Below are 18,574 nucleotides of genomic sequence, written 5' to 3'. Positions count from 1 at the left end.
TTTGTTGAGGATGTGCAGCCTTGTCACTATAATGACGAGTGTATTGTGTTAAAGCATTAGGTTTTCTGCTTGAACACTGTCTTGTGATCCACCGTGATCAACAAAATTTCAATTTGTTTGTGAATGTGCTTTTTTTTTTTAAAAACCTTGTCTGGAAACGTCTGCATGATTTAGCAACTGATTTTTATTTCTATATGATTGGACAAAAGCTTGTGTTGAGGATCAAGGTGACAATTTAGCCATTTCCAGCTGTCATATCTGTATCCCGTCCATACACCTCTGCTTTAATGAACTGCGGATGAATAATTAATCGTCAGACTGATTAGTGTGTGTGTAACCTCATCAAGGTGCGTGATGTGACAGTCTGTGTCATTAGGTCTGATGCTGCCATTAGTCTCTCAGCGCAAGTGCAATCAGGCCATATGGAGGAGAGACGGGGAGCACATCTTTCACATAACGCAGTTTCCCCCTCAAAGGTTTGGTGTCAATCACATTTTGGGGTCATGAAAACTGTGGGAAGCCCGTCTGGTATGAGAATGCGCTGAGTGAAAGCCTCCATCCGAGTGTGTCGGAGTGTGAGTGATAATGAACAAGGCGGCAGTGTGTTGCCACAGAGTTGTTTCTTTGTCCAGTGCAGACTGAGCCCCTGCTCTAATCTGGGTTATCTGGCTGTAATCAGCTTAGCCCACTGCGACTCTCACTGCTGCTGCTGCTGGGTGGGTATTTTCTCTAGCTTTACCCTGTTTTTTTTTGTCTTCACTGCCATGCATGTACACACCTGTTGAAGTGTCTCCAGGACAGATCAAAGTAGCAGAGAAGTTCACTTTGCATGCAGAAGGACCTGGAGGAGCTCAACATGGGGACACCTGCTGCAGACATGTACCCCAGAAAGATACTGGAGTATATGGAAGGATTCCTCATCTCCAAGGTAACATTCACATGTCGTGCGTACACTCTCAGCCTCATGGGTCACATGCAGGGATGCACCTTTACTCAGTTTAAAGTTATTGACACAAGAGTTTCTCCTCTAAGGTCTAACTGAGCTAATGGCATTCCTGATGGTTGATATTGTAATAGCATCAAACATAATAGGCCACAAGGATATAGTTTCTGAGATTAGTCAATTAACCAATTAGGCAATCAACAGAGGTTAAACTGTAAACATTTTTAATTGATTCATTGTAAAGTAATTCCCCCAAAAAAGTTGTTAAAATTAGCTAAACCTTCTGTAGCAGTGGAATGCAACAATGCAACACATTAATGCACCAGTAATATTATTCCAATATATCATATATAATACTAAAGCACTGAACGGGATCATTTCTGTGCAGGATGAGTACTTTTACTTTTGAAACTTTAAGTATATTCTGTTGATAATACTTTGACTTAAGTAAAGCATCTGATAACATCTTCCCTCACTGAAGGAGACAGGTTGGAAAATCAGGATTTAAATAAATTGGTGTGAAGGGGAATTGAAAAGAATGAAATGATGAAAGATATTCAGGGTGTGCAGAAAATTAGATCCACAAATACATCAACAAGCTACTTCATTTACACTTTATAGCTCCAGCTAATGTGGCAGTTTGAACTCTTTACCTGTTAAAAACAAAATGCTTTATAGTCCTTTGTTGTACATGGAGACTTTTGGTCTTTCTGTTGAAGTAAGTCTGAAGCATCTTTGTCCCAATTAGTTTGTCCTGATTAAAGACATGGGGCTATATGTGACTATTGATATAACTTAATTGCTCAGCTAATTGAATCAATGCACTCAAGGAGATGAATGAACCAGTGATGGCGTACTGCAGACAGGCCACTGCATTATATTCTTCTCTGTGATACTTTGCTCTCCTCTGTTTCTCAGGCGGTCTTCTCCTCCTGCGAACTGGGAGTGTTTGATGTGTTGCTGGGTGCAGAGCGCCCCCTGTCTGCAGAGGAGATCAGCCAGGCGGTTGGAGCCAGTCTGGATGGCACACAGAGACTGCTGGCTGCCTGCACCGGGCTGCAGCTCCTCAACACACACCAGGACAATGGTCGAGGTCAGCACACACACACATGCATACATGCACACACATATAAATAATGCAATAACTCATTAATAGTCTAAGGGTTATCTTAGTCTTACTGAACATAGTCAGCTTTTATTTCATGTTTTGTCCTTTGCAATATTATCAGAAATGTTTTACATTGCAACAGCTGCACCACCTACATGCACACCTCCTCTTGTCTCTGTCCTGTCTGTCTGTCCTGCACCTCCTTCATTCACAGTCATCTCCTCCTCCATCTCTCCCACCACCTGTGTTCAGTGCTTTACAGTAACTCAGAGCAGGCCAGCGTCTACCTGACCCGCTCCAGTCCCCTATCCCTCTGCCAGTCCATCCAGTACAGCTCCAGGACCATCTACCTCTGCTGGCACTACCTGACCGACGCTGTCAGGTCAGTGAAGTGAGCGCGGCCACATCCCTGCCTGTCGTTTCAGAGTTCACGCCACGCTCATGTCCAGGGTCGCCATCCAGTGGCAAGCTGTGACAAATTACATTTTTTTTGCATTTTTTTTCTATCAGGCCATCACCATGACCGTCTCCAAGTCTCCTTCTGAAAAGATTAGTTGATTAACCAATTAGCAATCAACAGAAAATTCATTGTCAAGTATTTGTTTCATTGTAAAAGTCATTTTCAAGCAAAAATTCTAATTTGCTGCTGATCCAAAATCTATCGATTGAGTCAAAAAAAAAAAAAGTAATCTTACAGGCCATCAAATGCAAATCATTATAATGATATAAAATACTGAAAACAACAAATTTCTACGTTTGAGAATCTGAAACCAGCATTTTATTTTTATTTTTTTTATTTTTTTACAGTTTTCTCTTGATGGATGATTTTGAAAGAATTGTGTGATTGTTTGATAATTGATTAATTGACTGATTAATTGATGTCAGTGCTATGTTAGACTTCAAGACGTCTGAGAACCTGGTGTCTGTCACCCAGTTACCAGTTTATAGCTGGAGTATTTTCAGAAGGGAAGTATTTTTCCTTCAAATGTTCTACACTTATATTACCATTAAAAACTTAAAAGAATGACTACATCGTTGTGATTTGACAGATTTTGGTAAATTGTCAATCACAGTTAGTGATGTAATTTACAGATACTGTACCTTTAATATGACGTGTACGAATCTATGATGATTAACTTAAAAATGTAACTTCGGGAACACAAAATGCCACAATAAACAAATAAATTAACCGTGACTGCGTTGAAAAATATAGTGGAAGGTTAAGAGGGTTAGGGTGCATGTAAATAATGCACAAGTAGGATGTTATTCAATTAAATGAGCAAGCTAAGAGTCAAATCATACACAGGTGGGCAGTAAGGGGCTGTGAGAAATGCAGTTTTGATTTGCAGCCTGAGGATGTGGATTCCCACCCTCCTTTTCTGTTTGAACAGCGTCTCAAGATGGATTTTAGTCTCATTATAATGTCTGAGGGAAGACAGCCAGCAGCTCTCAGGCAGCGTGACTGGATTCACTGTGGCTGACAAGTCAAGTCCATCTGTGAGAAACACCAAAAACACATACAAGCAAAGATGATTCCTGAAGGATGGAGGCATCTTGATCCAAATGACTCAGTCTCTTGTGTGGGAGGTGCAATAGAAACATGTGAATTTTGCCTAAAATAGACAGAAGATGATTGTGAATTCACGTCAGTGCACCAGAGCTTATTGATTTCATCTGCCTCAACTGTGAGATGAAGCTGAAGCAGAATTTAAGCAGTGAGACAATCAATACCCAGAGCCTCCCTTCATCAAATAAGTCACATACTCAGTACATAAATAAAATGTGGTTGTCTTATATGTTCAAATCTGTCTTTGTCTTGTTCTAGAGAGGGAAGAAACCAGTATGAAAAGGCGTTTGGAGTCAATTCGAAAGACCTGTTTCAAGCTCTCTACAGGTAAGAAACACACACACACACACGATTCTCCTAAAGTAACCAAAAACCTAATTCTTCACCCTAAAATTTAATGATTTACGTTATGGGGACTTGTGTCTTGTTTGCATAAGGAAGGCAGGTCCCCACAGTGCAACTGTGAAAACAGATTTATGTCCACTCACACACACACGCACGCACACACACGCACACACATGCACATGCACACACAGATCAAACACACTTTCTTGCTCATTTACATTCTGTCCCTGTCTCTCCATCTTAAGCCTGTCTGTCACTCTCTTCTCTCTTCCTCCTAAAAAACAGACTCATGGGATTTATTAGGAGGGGAGGGGATGTGCATGTGTGTGTGCCTGTGTGTGTGTGTGAGAAAGAGAGGATGTGGGCAGTGATGTGTGGAAGCTCAGAGCACAGAGAGAGAATATATCTGCCATTGTCCTTGAGGTCTCATGTGTTTATAGTATCTAGTGCCCACGGTTTTAACGCTTCACTGATCTGCTGGTCAGCACTTTTCAGAGGTCACACGCTAAAAGTTTAACACTTTGTTCACTAATAGATTTTGATCGGCCTGCCTGAGGCCCTGTACGCTAAAACACTTCCAGTCCCAGTGGAGCAGAGAGCGCTAAAACTGAAACACAGCGGAATAACATTCATGAAACGTCCTCTCCTCATCATAGCATGATTTGCAAAATTGATTCCATCATCTCATCTGATGCACGCAAATGGAAGATGATGTTAAAATGCATATTTCCATTATTATTTTACATCGGAACAGTCAAATTAAATGTAGCACTACATGTGCAGATGCATGACTTAGCTATTTTTCAGTGTTCACTTCAGCAGGAGCAGAGAGAAATTATGAAATTATACCCTGCATTTTTGTTATCCTATTTTATTTATTTATTCATTTTTATTCATTCATTTGTATATTGCTGGTTGTAGGGACTTACTGCATATGTTGCATTATTTCTGCATTTGCCCCCTTTTGTTCTCACATCCTTTTGAAAAGCAGCTGAAGATCTCACAGAAACTGCCTTGTTAAAAAAAGATGTATGCAAAATGAGAATATTCAAAATATGAATCATGCACGCACAACTTAATACGCCCCTGTGCAGATGAATTTGCGATTCAGCTTTAATTGGTTGAAAATGAAAATACCCGGCAAGAAAAATTTTCAACACCTGCGCACAATTGATTTAATGTGGAGTAGCAGTTGTTTGTCCCTGCTGATTTCCCCTGTGAATGCTGTGGGTAAATTAGCAAGAGGAAACAACCACTGAAGTCATTCACGGCATTCTTGGAGGGCTGTAGAAGGAGCAGGATGATTCAAAGCTGGCTGGATGACTCAGACTCCTGTTTACTCATCGCCATTTAACCAGCCATGTACTGCACCTGAATAATTTACAGCCAAGTCCTGTCCGCAGCTCAAATTCTCATACTCGAGAAAGCGGAAAAGATTTGGAGGGAAGAACGGCGAGATAGCGTGGGTTTAGAGAGGTTTTGAGATTTCAAAAATATTGCATGGTGAGAAGGTTTTAATGCTACTTATAAGTACTTTTTTTTATCCAAACCGGGAAGAAATGCTGATGATTCACTCTATTTTAAATGCATTTTTCTGTATCTCAAACAGAGTGAGCAGTTTGATGCTGAAATGGTTTAACTTGATGTGTTCATATGAAAAATGTAGTCAGATAAATGTAACGCAGCTGATGATGTTAAATGCACTGATAATTGATGAAACTGTCTCTATTCTGGTGTATTGATACTTTGTCTTTCTCTTATTCTGTTCTTGCTGGTAAGATGGAGGCTAAAGCAACAAGACAGCAGTAAAACAGACAACGGTGATCAGGCAGCCATGAACCATAACTCTGACAGTGTACAGATATGACAGAGACCCGCGGGGATGTTAAGGAGTGCCAGACATGTGTGTGCAGAGAGCAGACAGCTCGTAAACCACGATGAGGTTATAACGCTGCATATACAAGGACAAGAGATGACCAGGCTGAGCATCCTTTCCTCAATATGGCTGTAGATAGTGTGCACATAGTTGGACTCAATCGGGGACAAAGAGCGCTGCAGATGTTATCGTCGGGGGGCATTCAATAACTTTTGTCCAAAATGTTCTCAGATTAAAGCTGACAGTGCTGCTGTTTGGCCTCACAGTCATTTCGTCTTTTCACATCCAATGTGATCAGAGGCTGCAGCCGCGACAATGAGTCACTTTCAAAGTTCCTCTGGAGGTCACCGTGTCATCTGAAGTTGGCTCGCGTATCAGAGGGCTCGTCGCAAGTTTGGATAAATAAAATTCTAGTGTTACAGAGCAGAGGATGCTCAGTGTGTGCGTGTGTGTGTGGCTGGCAGAGTGCTGGGTGATGAGGTGGAGATTCCTCAGAGCAGCAGCAGTCACCACAGGCTCTTCTGTTCTGCTGCACCCTGTCTCTCTCTCTCACACACACACACTGTGTCGCCATGGGGAGGAACCTTGTAGAGGAGGAGAGGCAGTGTGTGTGTGTGTGTGTGTGTGTGTGTGTGTGTGCGTGCGTGTGTGTGCGCGTGTGTGTGCATGCGTGTGTGCGTGTGTGTGTGTGTGTGTGTGTTTATTGTAGACATAAAGAAAGTAGCCCCTTCAGTGACAGCATCCAAAAAATCACAAAGATGGTTTTGCCTCAATACAGCGAGACTTAAATAAAAGAGAGGCAGCCCTGACCACTGACTTACAGACTGTTTTGTTTTGTGTGTGTGTGTGTGTGTGTGCGCGCATGCATGCACATGTGCGTGTGTAGGTCTGATGAGGAGATGGTGAAGTTTATGCAGTTAATGAACTCCATTTGGAACATCTGCGGTAAAGACGTGATCACAGCCTTCGATCTTTCGCCTTTCAAGGTCATATGTGACCTTGGAGGTAAGTGTGTGTGTGCGCGTGTGTGCGTGTGTGTGCACGTCTGTGCACGTCTGTGCGTGTGTTTATCAAGTCACCATATCTAATTTCCATAAGGTCGTGGGTTCCCAGTCATTAACATTTAAAATTGTTGGTGTCATGTGTTAAGTGAGACAGCTGGCGCAGCCGCACACACATATTTATACAGTACAGTGTGTGTGTGTGTGTGTGAGAGAGAGAGAGAGAGAGCACAAAAATGCACAACACACAGTCAACTGTGACCTTTATTATACCCCCCCACAGCCTTGCTGAGTTAATGACTCTTAGTAAATCAGTCAGTCTTCCCAGCTCTAACTCAAAGTCACCTCCACCTGGAGTTTCCCTTTGCCGAGTGCAACATGACTGTGTATCTGTCACAATAACGTCTTAAAAGCTGTTAAAATCATGTTTTTCTCCTTCAGAGCTGAACAAACATAACAATACAACAAACACAGTGTACAAACATGTGGGGTTGATGCTAGATTTTTAAGTAAGCATTAAACGTCCGTCACTGCTCCCTCGGTGTAAGTGTTGTGGGTCACCTCCTCCTGTATATAAAGCTGTTAATGCACCTAAACAGTTAAGACGTCTGGGTTTCAGGGGAGTTTTGTTAATGCCATGATTTTTTAAATGCTATTTCATGGACTTGTCCAGCCCAACAAAAACTAAGTTGCAGGAAAAAAAAAACACTTGACCGCTTTGGCTTTTGTGTTGTTTTAACCTCTGGCCATGTCCCTGCTAATGCGGATCAACTTAAAAATGCATCGCTTTCTCTCCATCTGTGGCTTCCTTTCACATTAAAAATGCTCTGAGTGGAAAGACTTAGAGAGTTTTCAATAAAAACACTTGAGCTCCTCAATGCTGAAAACAAAGTAAGTGTTCACAGAGAGTTGGAGGCAGCAGAGCAGAGGTTTAACCTGCTGAGACCGAGTGAAGTATCCAGCCATGTCTGTCACAACAGGCTATTCCACCTCACTTCTTTCCAGGTAATGGCTGGAATATGTGAGTTTGTAGTCTGACAACCCAGAGAGTTAAGAAGTTAAACGGTTTTCCTGCTGTTGCCGCATTTCAGTTTTCAATCAATCTGAAAACAGCTTTTTGTCATAAATCTGCCTGAATTTAGTACATGGTGTGGATTCTAATTGGTTTTATTTTATTTTATTTTTTTCAAAAAGCATACACGAAAACATGTAGCTCCAATTAGCTGCAGACTAATTTAGCTTCTCTGCATTGTTCACCAGAGGAAGCTCTGGATGTAAAATGCATGAATCTGAAGCATCCTTTGGACAGGTCTCCAAGAAGGTATAAAAGGTAGCTTCCTTGACTGATCTCTGCAGTGTAATCTTCTCTGTCAAATCAGATTTATTCATAAAGTGCCTTTTTACAGCAGGTTTCTCGCAAAATGGTTTACGCAGAGAGCAAAGGGCGCATGGATAAAAGAAAAAGTGAGCAAATATAAGACTGAACAAACACGAGATGAACCCCACAATGTGAGGCCAGGACGTCTGATGAAATGCAGGGAAACGAGACGAGAACAGAGCGGGCTCAAGAAAAAAGGATGGGCGGAAAAATGAATCTTCTGTTGTCACAAGAGTTTTCACTTCCTGCTGAAAACTTCATAAAATGACTAATCATAATAGAGGAAAAAAAGGTTTTGTCATGTCGATGTTGCCGGTTCTTTTTTCATTTCTCCTCCTGTCTTTTTAACTGATCTGAGAGCCGAACGCTGTCTCAACTCATGCACTCCTCAATCATTCAGAAATAATAGATGATGGATAATAATGGAGCTGTAATGGAGAATTTAAAAATAATGCCTTTTCCAAGAATAAATGTTTAGTGTGTCCGTCCACATTGGAGATTACACTCGTGCAGTAAATGATCCAATGCACTATCCCTGAAAACCCTGTGTTCATTTTCTCAGACTGCCCACTGTGTTAAATCAGGTTAGAGGTCGAGACAAAGCCTCTGAACAGACTCTCTAACCCTGACTGAATGTCATTTAGTTTAACAATGGAATGAGTAAAAGAGCCTTGGCATTTATCAAGAAAAAGAAAGATTTTTTTTTCTCTGTTTAAGTTATTTAAAACCTAAAACATTTGGGTTCAGCCAGGTGAAGAAGCAGCAACACTAGTTGAAGCCCTTGAGCGTGTGTCACCTCAGCTGACCACACAGGGGAGCTGTGAAGCCACTAAAAGCACACATAGCACACGCGAGCACGCAGGCACACATCAAGGACAGCCTTCCTGTCTCTCCTCTCTCGGCATGGGGCTGTGTGTTCATGTTTATGCATTGAGGTGCATCACCAAAAACAGCGTGCATGTGGACAGCAGGAGCACGAAGGGACCGACTGCGGTGTCCCTTTAAGACTTTGTCTCTCACCCGGCATCTGTTGTGTCTGCACACACCTGCTGCTCAGGTGCTCTGTCTGTCAGGTATCACCCAACCCACATCCAAAGTCTTCATCACTTATCTGATGAAGCTGGTTTGTTCTATACTGGCTGTCTGTGTCAGGACCTTCGCCTTGATTTATTTGTGTGACATTTAACACGCACTTCAACTGTATGTTTTGTTTAAAAATGAATAATCAACTTAAAGGTTACTGCAACTTTAAGGAAATTATATTCATGGTTCTGAAGCGTAATGTTTTTTATGTAAATAGCCATCTGCTTCATGCTGCTACATATAACAAACTCAGTTGTGGGAAGAAGAAAAAAAAGTATTCACTGCATTTACATTAGAAAAATTCATAATACCACAATGGGAGGATGCATTCAAATCCTTGTCATTGTGAGAGTAAACAAGTTTTGGTAAAATGCACTCATAAAATAAGACAGATAAGATAAGATGAGATTTTTTTGATCCCGTGCTGGGGAATAATATACATATATATATATATATATATAGACATATATATATGTGTGTGTGTGTGTGGCTTTCAGGTTGTACATACAACTTATTTGCATTTTTCATAAGACCCCCCCCCCATGCTAAATTCCCACATCTTTCAAACTCTATCTCCTCAGTTTGTAACACAAACTGTTAAAACTCAAAATCTCGAGCTCAAGCTGAGATAACGTCGATTTTATCTTCTGAGCACCGACAAAGCTCCTCGAGAGCCGCAGAAGTACATTATACAACTGTTTTCACAGGCTGAGGAATACTCCCCATTGTAAATAAACTGATCTCGGTGTGAAAGATAAGTGGAGTTCCCCTTCAGTGCTTCCTCCACGCAGTTGAAAAAGTTGTGTGCAGACGTAGCCCACAGCATCCAGTTTCTGACACATTACAGATGGAGAGCCTCACACAAGCAGCATTCTAAGGGGTTTATCCAAGCCGGAGCACACTTATATAGTCGGAAAGCTACAGCTAGTGCTGCATTCGGCTTGACAATGACTTGCTGACACACATGCACAAACAAATGCATATCATATAACAAACACACACGACAATAACACACAACAAGCATAAGATGCTGCAAACACCCATCAAAGGACTTCATTAACAAACTGAGGCAGCCAGGATAGCTTGGGGTCTTGTATGGCATGTTGTGTTTGGTTGTGCTCCCCCTTGCTGCTCTTTGATTTTTCTCCTCTGCTGACCCCCGTTTGATGTGAGAGTATCTCTCTCTGTGTGTTTGTGTGTTTGTGTGTGTGTGTGTGTGTGTTTGTGTGTGTGTGTGTGAAAAAGATAAAGCCTCGCAAGAAAGAATACAGACTGATACAGAGGCAGTGGGTCATGTTAGGAGGAAGGCAGCACTGAGCTTGACAGGTTGCCCTGTGAACACAAACACACACACACACACAAACACACATCTAGGTTTGGCTGGCTTTGTGGGTTTGTCAAAGTGAGATCCTTTGATCCTGTATTCCATCTGACTGCCTTTCCATCACTCTATCCCACTCACACATCCCTCATCCATCTCGTTCTCTCTCTCCGTCTCATACACTTTCTGTCTCACGCTCTCTGTTTTATATTCAGATTGCTTGATGAAGCATGAACTCTGATAATAATGCTGCCAAAGCATCAAGTTGACATATTCATATTTTCACATTAAATCCTTGTTTCCACCCCCGTGTGTTTGTGCGTGCTCATATTTAATTTCCTTATTTTTCACTCAAATCATCAGGTCTGACCTGTGTCCTACAATGAGCCTGCTGGCAACTCTGTGAGGCCTTTCTAAATGCTAACTTGCTAGCATGCTATCTAATAATGCTTGCAAGTTAGAATTCATCCACTGGGGGCCATGAATGTCCATACTGAACCACACTGCAATCAATAGTTAGTTGAGATATTCCAACAGAAAGCAAAAATGTCAGCATCCTGGTGTCACTAGACGAAAAGCCAGGGGATCGCCAAAGTCAGCGACATTCATCCCCTCAGGACCATGAATGCATGTCCCAAATTTCTCAGCAATCGCTCCAATAGGTGTCAGGATATTTCAGGCTGGACCAAAGCAGTGGAGCAACTGACCAATCGACAGACCGGCATTGTCACCCCTAAAAACAGGAAATGTTCACAAAAAAATGCGTGTGAAATCAGTTGCAGCCAGATAACAATCACATTGGTTGTGCTTGTGTTTGCTCTTCTTTAGATTAGATCCTCAGTAGAATTCCTAGACAGGAAGCTCTGCTCTGTTTCTGTGCCAGCAACTCTCTCTCTCTCTCTCTCTCTCTCTCTCTCTCTCTCTCTCTCTCTCAGTCACTCTAAATTCAGTTCGCTTCACTCTGCTTTATTGGCATGAATGTTAGATGAACCATATTCCCAAAGCTGCCACATACAACTGAATACAAATCATGCAAATACATAATGGGCATATACCTGAAAGCATCTGTTCCACTTGTGTCACTCTGTGTTGTGTGTGTGTGTGTGTGAAAGAGAGAGAGAGTGAGATGCGCTACCTTGTTAATGAAGGTTGTGTGTATTCACTGCGCTGTAACTAAATGTAATTTACTTTCCTTCTCCAGGCTGCAGTGGAGCATTAGCCAAGCAGTGCACGTCAGCCTACCCAGAATGCACTGTTACGATCTTTGACCTCCCCAAGGTGGTGCATATGTCGAGGGAACACTTTGTCACGGAGGCTGACCAGAGGATAAGCTTCCACGAAGGTAACGTCAACTTGGTGAAATCACTTGACATTTATGATCATATACGGCCAGCGCGGTGCTTTACACACACACACACACACACACACTGACTTCAGTCACTTTTGGGGACATTACATAGACTCACATTCATTTCCTGGAGACTTACCCTAACCAAAACCTTAACCACTGACCCAAAAATCAACTGTTTTCCAATTGGGGACAAAAATCGAGAGACAAGCCGTCCCCATTTAACTTGCCTTTAGACTGAAATTTGGCCCAGAAAGTAGTCTGTGTCAGAAACACAAAGGCACGCACACGGCTGTAGTCTTCCCAGGATAAAGTTTTGAAAAAGCTTTATAAAAATGGAACAATGTCAAAATAGACATTAAGAAAAAATGAAATGAAGCAGTATCCCACATGTTGTTTATCCATAACCCCATTTAGTTTTGGTATTAACATGCAGTCTGTACCTGGATTCGTACTTTTACACCAGGTATTAATAATTCTTCTGCTGTGAATTCTTCCTGCATTGTGATGATGTGACATAAACAGAGCTGGTGAGCTTGTCAACAAAAGTGGGACGACACCAGGTGGAGGGGAGCAACAGGGCTACATGGGCTCTACTTATTTTGCTTTGCCAGGGGAGGTTTTGTCTGCACGTTTTTGCCTGGGTTGGCAAGAAGTATGAGGAGTTAGGGCTCTTTTCAACTTGTAGTGGGGATTTTTATTCCTTGAGGTATAATACTGATGCAACGTTTGACCCCAATCATTCTCTATGGGACATGAGCAAATTGCTTCACAAAGTATTGTGGGATTCCAGGTGACTGTGCGCTGAGGTCAAAAAAGTCAAAAGTTTCAAAGTTTGTGCAATTGAGGGTGAAAATTCGCTCTGCTGAACAACAAAAAAGCAATGCAGCAGTGAGCCAGTAAGTTTAGTCTTTCCCCGCTGAGATACATTTCTGTAGAGGTAAAGATCGTTGTTGAGCTTTCTGGAATCGCTCTTTAGTCTGTCCCCGCCCACCCAGGATTACAGATACAAATAAACTGCAGGAGAAAGTCAAAGGCAATGTTGTATATGTTCGCTTCCTGTGGGTCTTCACTGCAAAGCGTATTATATGAAATGTGAGCCTCTGGACATGGTCTGACTTATCACAGGCAGTCCGATGTTAGTGCATTCTTTGTGCATTTACACGCATGTTTTTTCTTAGTCAGAGAGATATGTATTGCATGCTAGCACCAGGTGTAAATATGGACAAACACAGCTGCAATGCATTACACAATATTTCCAACACAGTAACAAAAGCTTGCTTTAAGAAGAAAAAGCACAGATCTCAGGACCTGTGACTTCAATCCCAATTAATTTCCACCAGTAAATAATGTAACATGTGGTGTAGGTGTTGTTACTGTCTGTCACCATCAATCTTGTTTCCTTCTAAAAGCTTGAAGAAATGACAGAAAACATCTTTTGAAGATCATTTCTTTCATGTATGATGTAATGCTCAAGAATTTGGGTCAGTTCAGAATATCCCAGCATTGTTTTTGAAAAGCAAACCCCTATTCGAACTATTAGGAAATAATATCAGGGTGTATGCAGGTTCGCCCACAATCATGTGCAACAATGATCTGAAAATTAAAGCGGAATAAGACAGTGTGCCAGATGCCATCTTCATGCTCCCACTGAGCTGCTGCAGCTGGACTGAAAGTAGTATGTGCGCACACATTAGCTTAGAAATATTGTGGTCACACAGTTCTAATGGGCAAAACATGGAATTGAGTGGAAGTCAAGCACACATACACCTATTCTATCACTGTTTAACCCATGTTAATGAGCAGCAGCACTGTTGTGGTGGTAGTCAAAGTCTTAGCTAGTGAAGGTGACCCCTCCATGGGGGACAGCAGTTGGAAATATGTTGTTAGGTCATATACTTTTGACATGATTTGATTACAGCAGACATCACTCCTGTGTATTAATTATGTATGAGCATGTAAACCACTTACAGAACCATTGTCTTATTACTGGAAGGCTTGTCAACATAATAATTACATAATTAAATCAAACATAGCAATGTCATAGGAGTTCAGTATATTTAAATTGTGTGTGTGTGTGTTTTTAGGGGACTTCTTCAAAGACCCCTTGCCAGAGGTTGACCTCTACATCCTCGCCAGAATCCTCCACGACTGGACAGATGAGCACTGTGTAGAGCTACTCAGAAGAGTCTACAAAGCCTGCAAACCAGGTCTTTGTGTGTGTGTGTGTGTGTGTGTGTGTGTGTGTGTGTGTGTGTGTGTGTGTGAGAGAGACTGGGATGAGTACTTCTCCCCCCTGCTTGAAATGAGATGGCAGATTGTATCCCACAATGCAGCTGATCCCAGAAAAATCTGTCCTTCTGACTTTGATCAAAGACAAACGCGCACACACACGAAAGCAGCAGACGCTATCAGGAGGCAGAAAACCCTCTCATGTGTTTTCGCCTGTGAATCAGTGTGTGTGTGTGTGCATGAAAACAAAAAAAATAAAGTCAGTAGGAAAGCCTAGTTTTTATGGACAGAGAATACAACCTGCCGCAATATGAAGTAACTTCTCAGCAGAGCCGCCTTTCCAGCTGCAGACATTTTGACCTGCTATAGCAGTTAAAGCACAGGTGTTACTAATGTGGCCAATGTCAGTATATGAAGTCCCATTATCTGTAGCAGAGAGAATGGAAAGGCTAGTTAGCTCTTATATTAGAAAATGGTTGGGTGCTCCCAGGTGCTTAAGCAATGTAGCTTTGTATGGGAAAGGAATGCTTCAGCTGCCAGTATCCAGTCTAACAGAGGAGTTTAAATGCACTAAGGTTAGGACAGAACTTTTATTATCTGGGAGTAAGGACATGTTAGTTAGCAATGTGGTTCCGAATCCTTCTGGGGGGAGGAAATGGAACCCAAGGGCAGCAGTGCAGGAGGCAGAGGCAGCTCTTAGGCATGCAGAAATAGTAGGAAGTGTTCAATTTGGCCGGGGAGGCTTGGGGCTTGGCCCAGGCAAACCAGTGTGGAATAAAGCAGGTCTAAAGGAGAAAAGAAAGCTTGTAGTGGAACAGGTGCGTAGGCAGGAGGAGTTGTTAAGAGGGGCAAAAGCAGTTGGTCAAGCCAAACAGGGACAATGGTTGAATTGGGAAGGTGTTGAGAAGAGGAAACTTAGTTGGAGGGACCTGTGGAATATGGAGGAAGGCCGTATTAAATTTCTGATAGGGGCGACATACGATGTGTTGCCAACCCCGCAGAACCTAAGTCTCTGGGTACAGGGCGATCAATCGTGCCCACTCTGCTCAGGTACAGCAAGTTTAAAGCACATTTTGTCAGGTTGTAGAATTAGCTTATCACAAGGCCGGTATACATGGCGGCATAATCAGGTGCTGAGAAGCTTAGCCGCAGGCATTGAGGAGAGAAGGAAGCAGGTGAATTCTGGAAGTTCTAGAAAGGAGAGGTTAGATGTGCAGTTTGTTCGAGAGGGGGAGAAAAATAAAGCTGCTAAGTCAGGGAGAAAGCAGGGAGGTGGCTGCCTGGTAGGGGCTGATGATTGGCAAATGCAGGTCGACTTGGGAGGACAGCTAGTTGTGCCCCAGGAAATAGTTTATAGTAATCTGAGGCCAGACATTGTCTTATGGTCCATGAGTAAAAAGACTGTGTATTTTATTGAGTTAACAGTCCCTTGGGAAAATTCAGTGGAGGCAGCTTATGAAAGGAAGAAGACTAAGTATGCAGATTTAAAGACAGAATCTGAGCAGAGGGGATGGAAGACCAGGGTCTGTCCGGTTGAAGTGGGGTGTAGAGGTTTTGTTGCAGGGTCAGCTGTTTCACTGTTGAGGGAGCTGGGAGTGCATGGGCAAAATTTAAGAAAGACAGTGAGGGAGATGTCAGATGAGGCTGCTAGGTCTAGTCAGTGGATATGGATCAGGAGAAATAATAGTAGTTGGGGGGTGAAATAGGGACAGTGGGGGGGCAGGCAGAGGACATGCATGCCTAACCCGGCAAGAGAAGAGGTTAAAGTCTGAACAAGACACCTCTCCTCTGCTCTGCTTTCCCCGCCCCATCTTCTCGCTCTGCCAATAGGAAGAGAACCAGGAAGTTTAGATAAGGTGGGGGTGTGGCCAGCTAGAGTCTCTCTTTGGGACCATGCGGCCTGTTCAGGTGAGTTTGCGTGGTAAGACACAGAGTTGGCTTGTTTTTTGATCTTTTTGGTTGTTTTCCTGTTTTGTCTGCTTCTTGAAGGAAATGTTAGGGTTTGTTTTCCTGCTCTGTTTGCTTTTTGAAGGAAATGGTAGGGTTTGCTGCTTCTTGAAGGAAATGTTAGAAGAGGCTGTTAAATCTAGTCTGTGGTTTAGGCCTCCACCTTCAGCACCTTCTAAATTTTCCACCCCCTACCCGAACAAGGGTCTGTATCCAATCCCTACTTTCATCTTTTGACTCTACCTCTTTATTTTCTATCCCCTACCCGAACCAGGGTTTGTATTCCCACCCCGCTTTTTCTTGGTGCAGTTGGTGTGAGGCAGGGGTAGATGATGGTAGTGTGGCAATCGGCAGTTACATGTGGCATCTAGGCCTGTGGTAGCATTGTAGCAGCTAACAATAGCTAAAGCGGTGAGAGTATGATAGTATCTTAGCAGTTAGTATTGGTAGCTAGCAATTAACATTAACAGTATAGGTGAATCTAGCGTTATTGTCTTCTTCTGTTCCTCTTAGCAGGTAGCGGTTAGCACATAACATTAGCTAAATGGTAGCATCGGAACTGTATTGTCTTCTTCTGTTCTTCCTAGCGGTTAGCAGTAGCATTAGCAATAGTTAAATGGTAGCATCGGTACTGGCCACTACCTGGAGCATCTCTGGGTCAGTTGAACGTGGCGGTGCTGGCACTAGGGGGGGTGACTCTGGGACGCCGGAGTTCACTGCCTAACCTCCTGGAGGTGTAGTGGGACTAAGTAGGCGAAACACTGTTGAAGGGAGGTTTCCACCTGATGACCCCCAGAGACGTGTTAGGAATCACTGCTCTTTGGCAGGTATAGAGGCAGATTAGAGCTCCAAGGTTCTTCACTGAGAATGAATCCTCTTTTTGAGCACAAGTATCTTGTGTTTAAATTAACTAACAACATTAATGACGTCTCTGTTCCAGCCATTAGGCCAATGCATTGCAGCAATTGACTAGGTATTAGTTGCACCTGTGTTTGAGAAGTCAAGATGTCTGCCAGTCTATCAGGAGCTTTATCAGTTCTGTTCAAACTGCATTACCTTTTCACAAAAACAGAGTAAAATAAACAACCATGTTAAATAGTTGGTAACTAGTTGGGAATTAAAAATAACCTGTCGTTTACATACTGTGGGCACCCAAACTGAGTTTTGCACAATGTTTTTCTGCACATTTTTATTGAATTTAATTGAAACTTGAATGGAAATCTGCAAATGCAAATGGAAAAACAAGGTTTATACTGGGGTGGAAAGCAAAATGTGACAAAGTGCAATGGAAACGGACTTCTTGACTAGATCATGCATGAAGCATGCGACTTTAAAACCCACTGAAGCCTCTGCTCTACTGCAGAGGTGAACAGCACTGTCAGACAAAAACATCAGCTCTGTGTGAGCGATGAGGAGACTGTAATCTTCCTCAAATTAATACATAACTTAAACAGAAAGGCCTTATTTCCATTACGTTTTTTCACCGGTTTGACAGGCTCATTTAATTACATCATCTTGTTGCACCCTCTTCTTCTGCAATGGTTTAATGGCAGCTGACTGGAGGAATAGCACCACCTACAGTTTATCTCAATGAACCAACTCCTAATAATTGCAGAACGTTTCACGTTAATGTTTTTTGAGGATTTCTGTAAAAAAAATGCAGCTTAAGACAATTTTCCTTAAAGCAGATTAAATAGCTCAGCATTCAATTCATATGTTAACAATGAAATGGTAAACAGACTATAGTAGTTACACTCGTTAGCTAAGCTTTGCTAGCACACTTGCTAAATCAGTCAAAGAAGGAAAGAAAGAAACAAAGAAACAAAAAGAAACAAAAAAAAAACAAAGCTTACCCTTTGGGCCGTCCTGCAGGGGGCGCTGTGTTGCTGGTGGAGGCGTTGCTCCATGAGGACGGCTCCGGCCCGCTGACGGTGCAACTCTACTCCCTGAACATGCTGGTACAGACGGAGGGCAGAGAGCGGACAGCTGCTCAGTACGCCGCCCTGCTGGCTGCTGCCGGTTTCACCGACAACCAGCACCGCCTCACCGGGAAGATCTACGATGCTGTGCTGGGACACAAAGCGACAGGAGACCGGTAGATAATGGTACTCCTGCACCAGGACTGAAAACTGAGAACTACCAAGAAAAAAAAAATCTGTTTGCATTTCTCTTTAAATTTCACCTTAAGTGTCTCCAAATAAAAAACATTTCTCACAACTCATCAGTGTCTGTATCTGAATTTGACTTTTCATTACATCTGTAGACAATGATTTCTGAAAAATTCAAATACAGAATATTCTAGATTACTGTGCATCATTTTAAACACATTTCCAGTAAATTAGCATATTTGGTATCTTTGAAAACTTCGAGAACTTAAGTAAAGTTCTTTGGTACGAACAACCTCAAAACATCAGTTTGTAATGGA

General features: G+C 42.4%; 1 protein-coding gene across 1 annotated transcript; it reads left to right on the top strand.

Annotated features, from left to right (window-relative positions):
• The first annotated feature begins 856 nt into the window (after positions 1-856).
• asmt (acetylserotonin O-methyltransferase) lies at positions 857-18,248 on the top strand. Its single transcript, XM_041951076.1, has 8 exons — positions 857-928; positions 1,862-2,036; positions 2,304-2,433; positions 3,877-3,945; positions 6,726-6,844; positions 11,824-11,964; positions 14,058-14,180; positions 18,022-18,248. Exons 1-8 carry the CDS (start codon positions 857-859, stop codon positions 18,246-18,248), a joined length of 1,056 nt encoding a protein of 351 aa, XP_041807010.1.
• Positions 18,249-18,574: the final 326 nt, after the last annotated feature.

This window comes from Chelmon rostratus, chromosome 13 (assembly GCF_017976325.1).
Source record: "Chelmon rostratus isolate fCheRos1 chromosome 13, fCheRos1.pri, whole genome shotgun sequence".
NCBI lineage: Eukaryota > Metazoa > Chordata > Actinopteri > Chaetodontiformes > Chaetodontidae > Chelmon > Chelmon rostratus.
Note: the sequence above shows the minus strand (reverse complement) of the source record. Positions and strands in the feature narration are given on the sequence as shown.

Coding starts and splice junctions, on each gene's coding strand:
- asmt (XM_041951076.1), top strand. CDS start 857: ATGGGGACACCTGCTGCAGACATGTACCCCAGAAAGATACTGGAGTAT. Junction 6,845..11,823: donor GGTCATATGTGACCTTGGAG/GTAAGTGTGTGT, acceptor TTCCTTCTCCAG/GCTGCAGTGGAGCATTAGCC. Junction 14,181..18,021: donor CTACAAAGCCTGCAAACCAG/GTCTTTGTGTGT, acceptor GCCGTCCTGCAG/GGGGCGCTGTGTTGCTGGTG.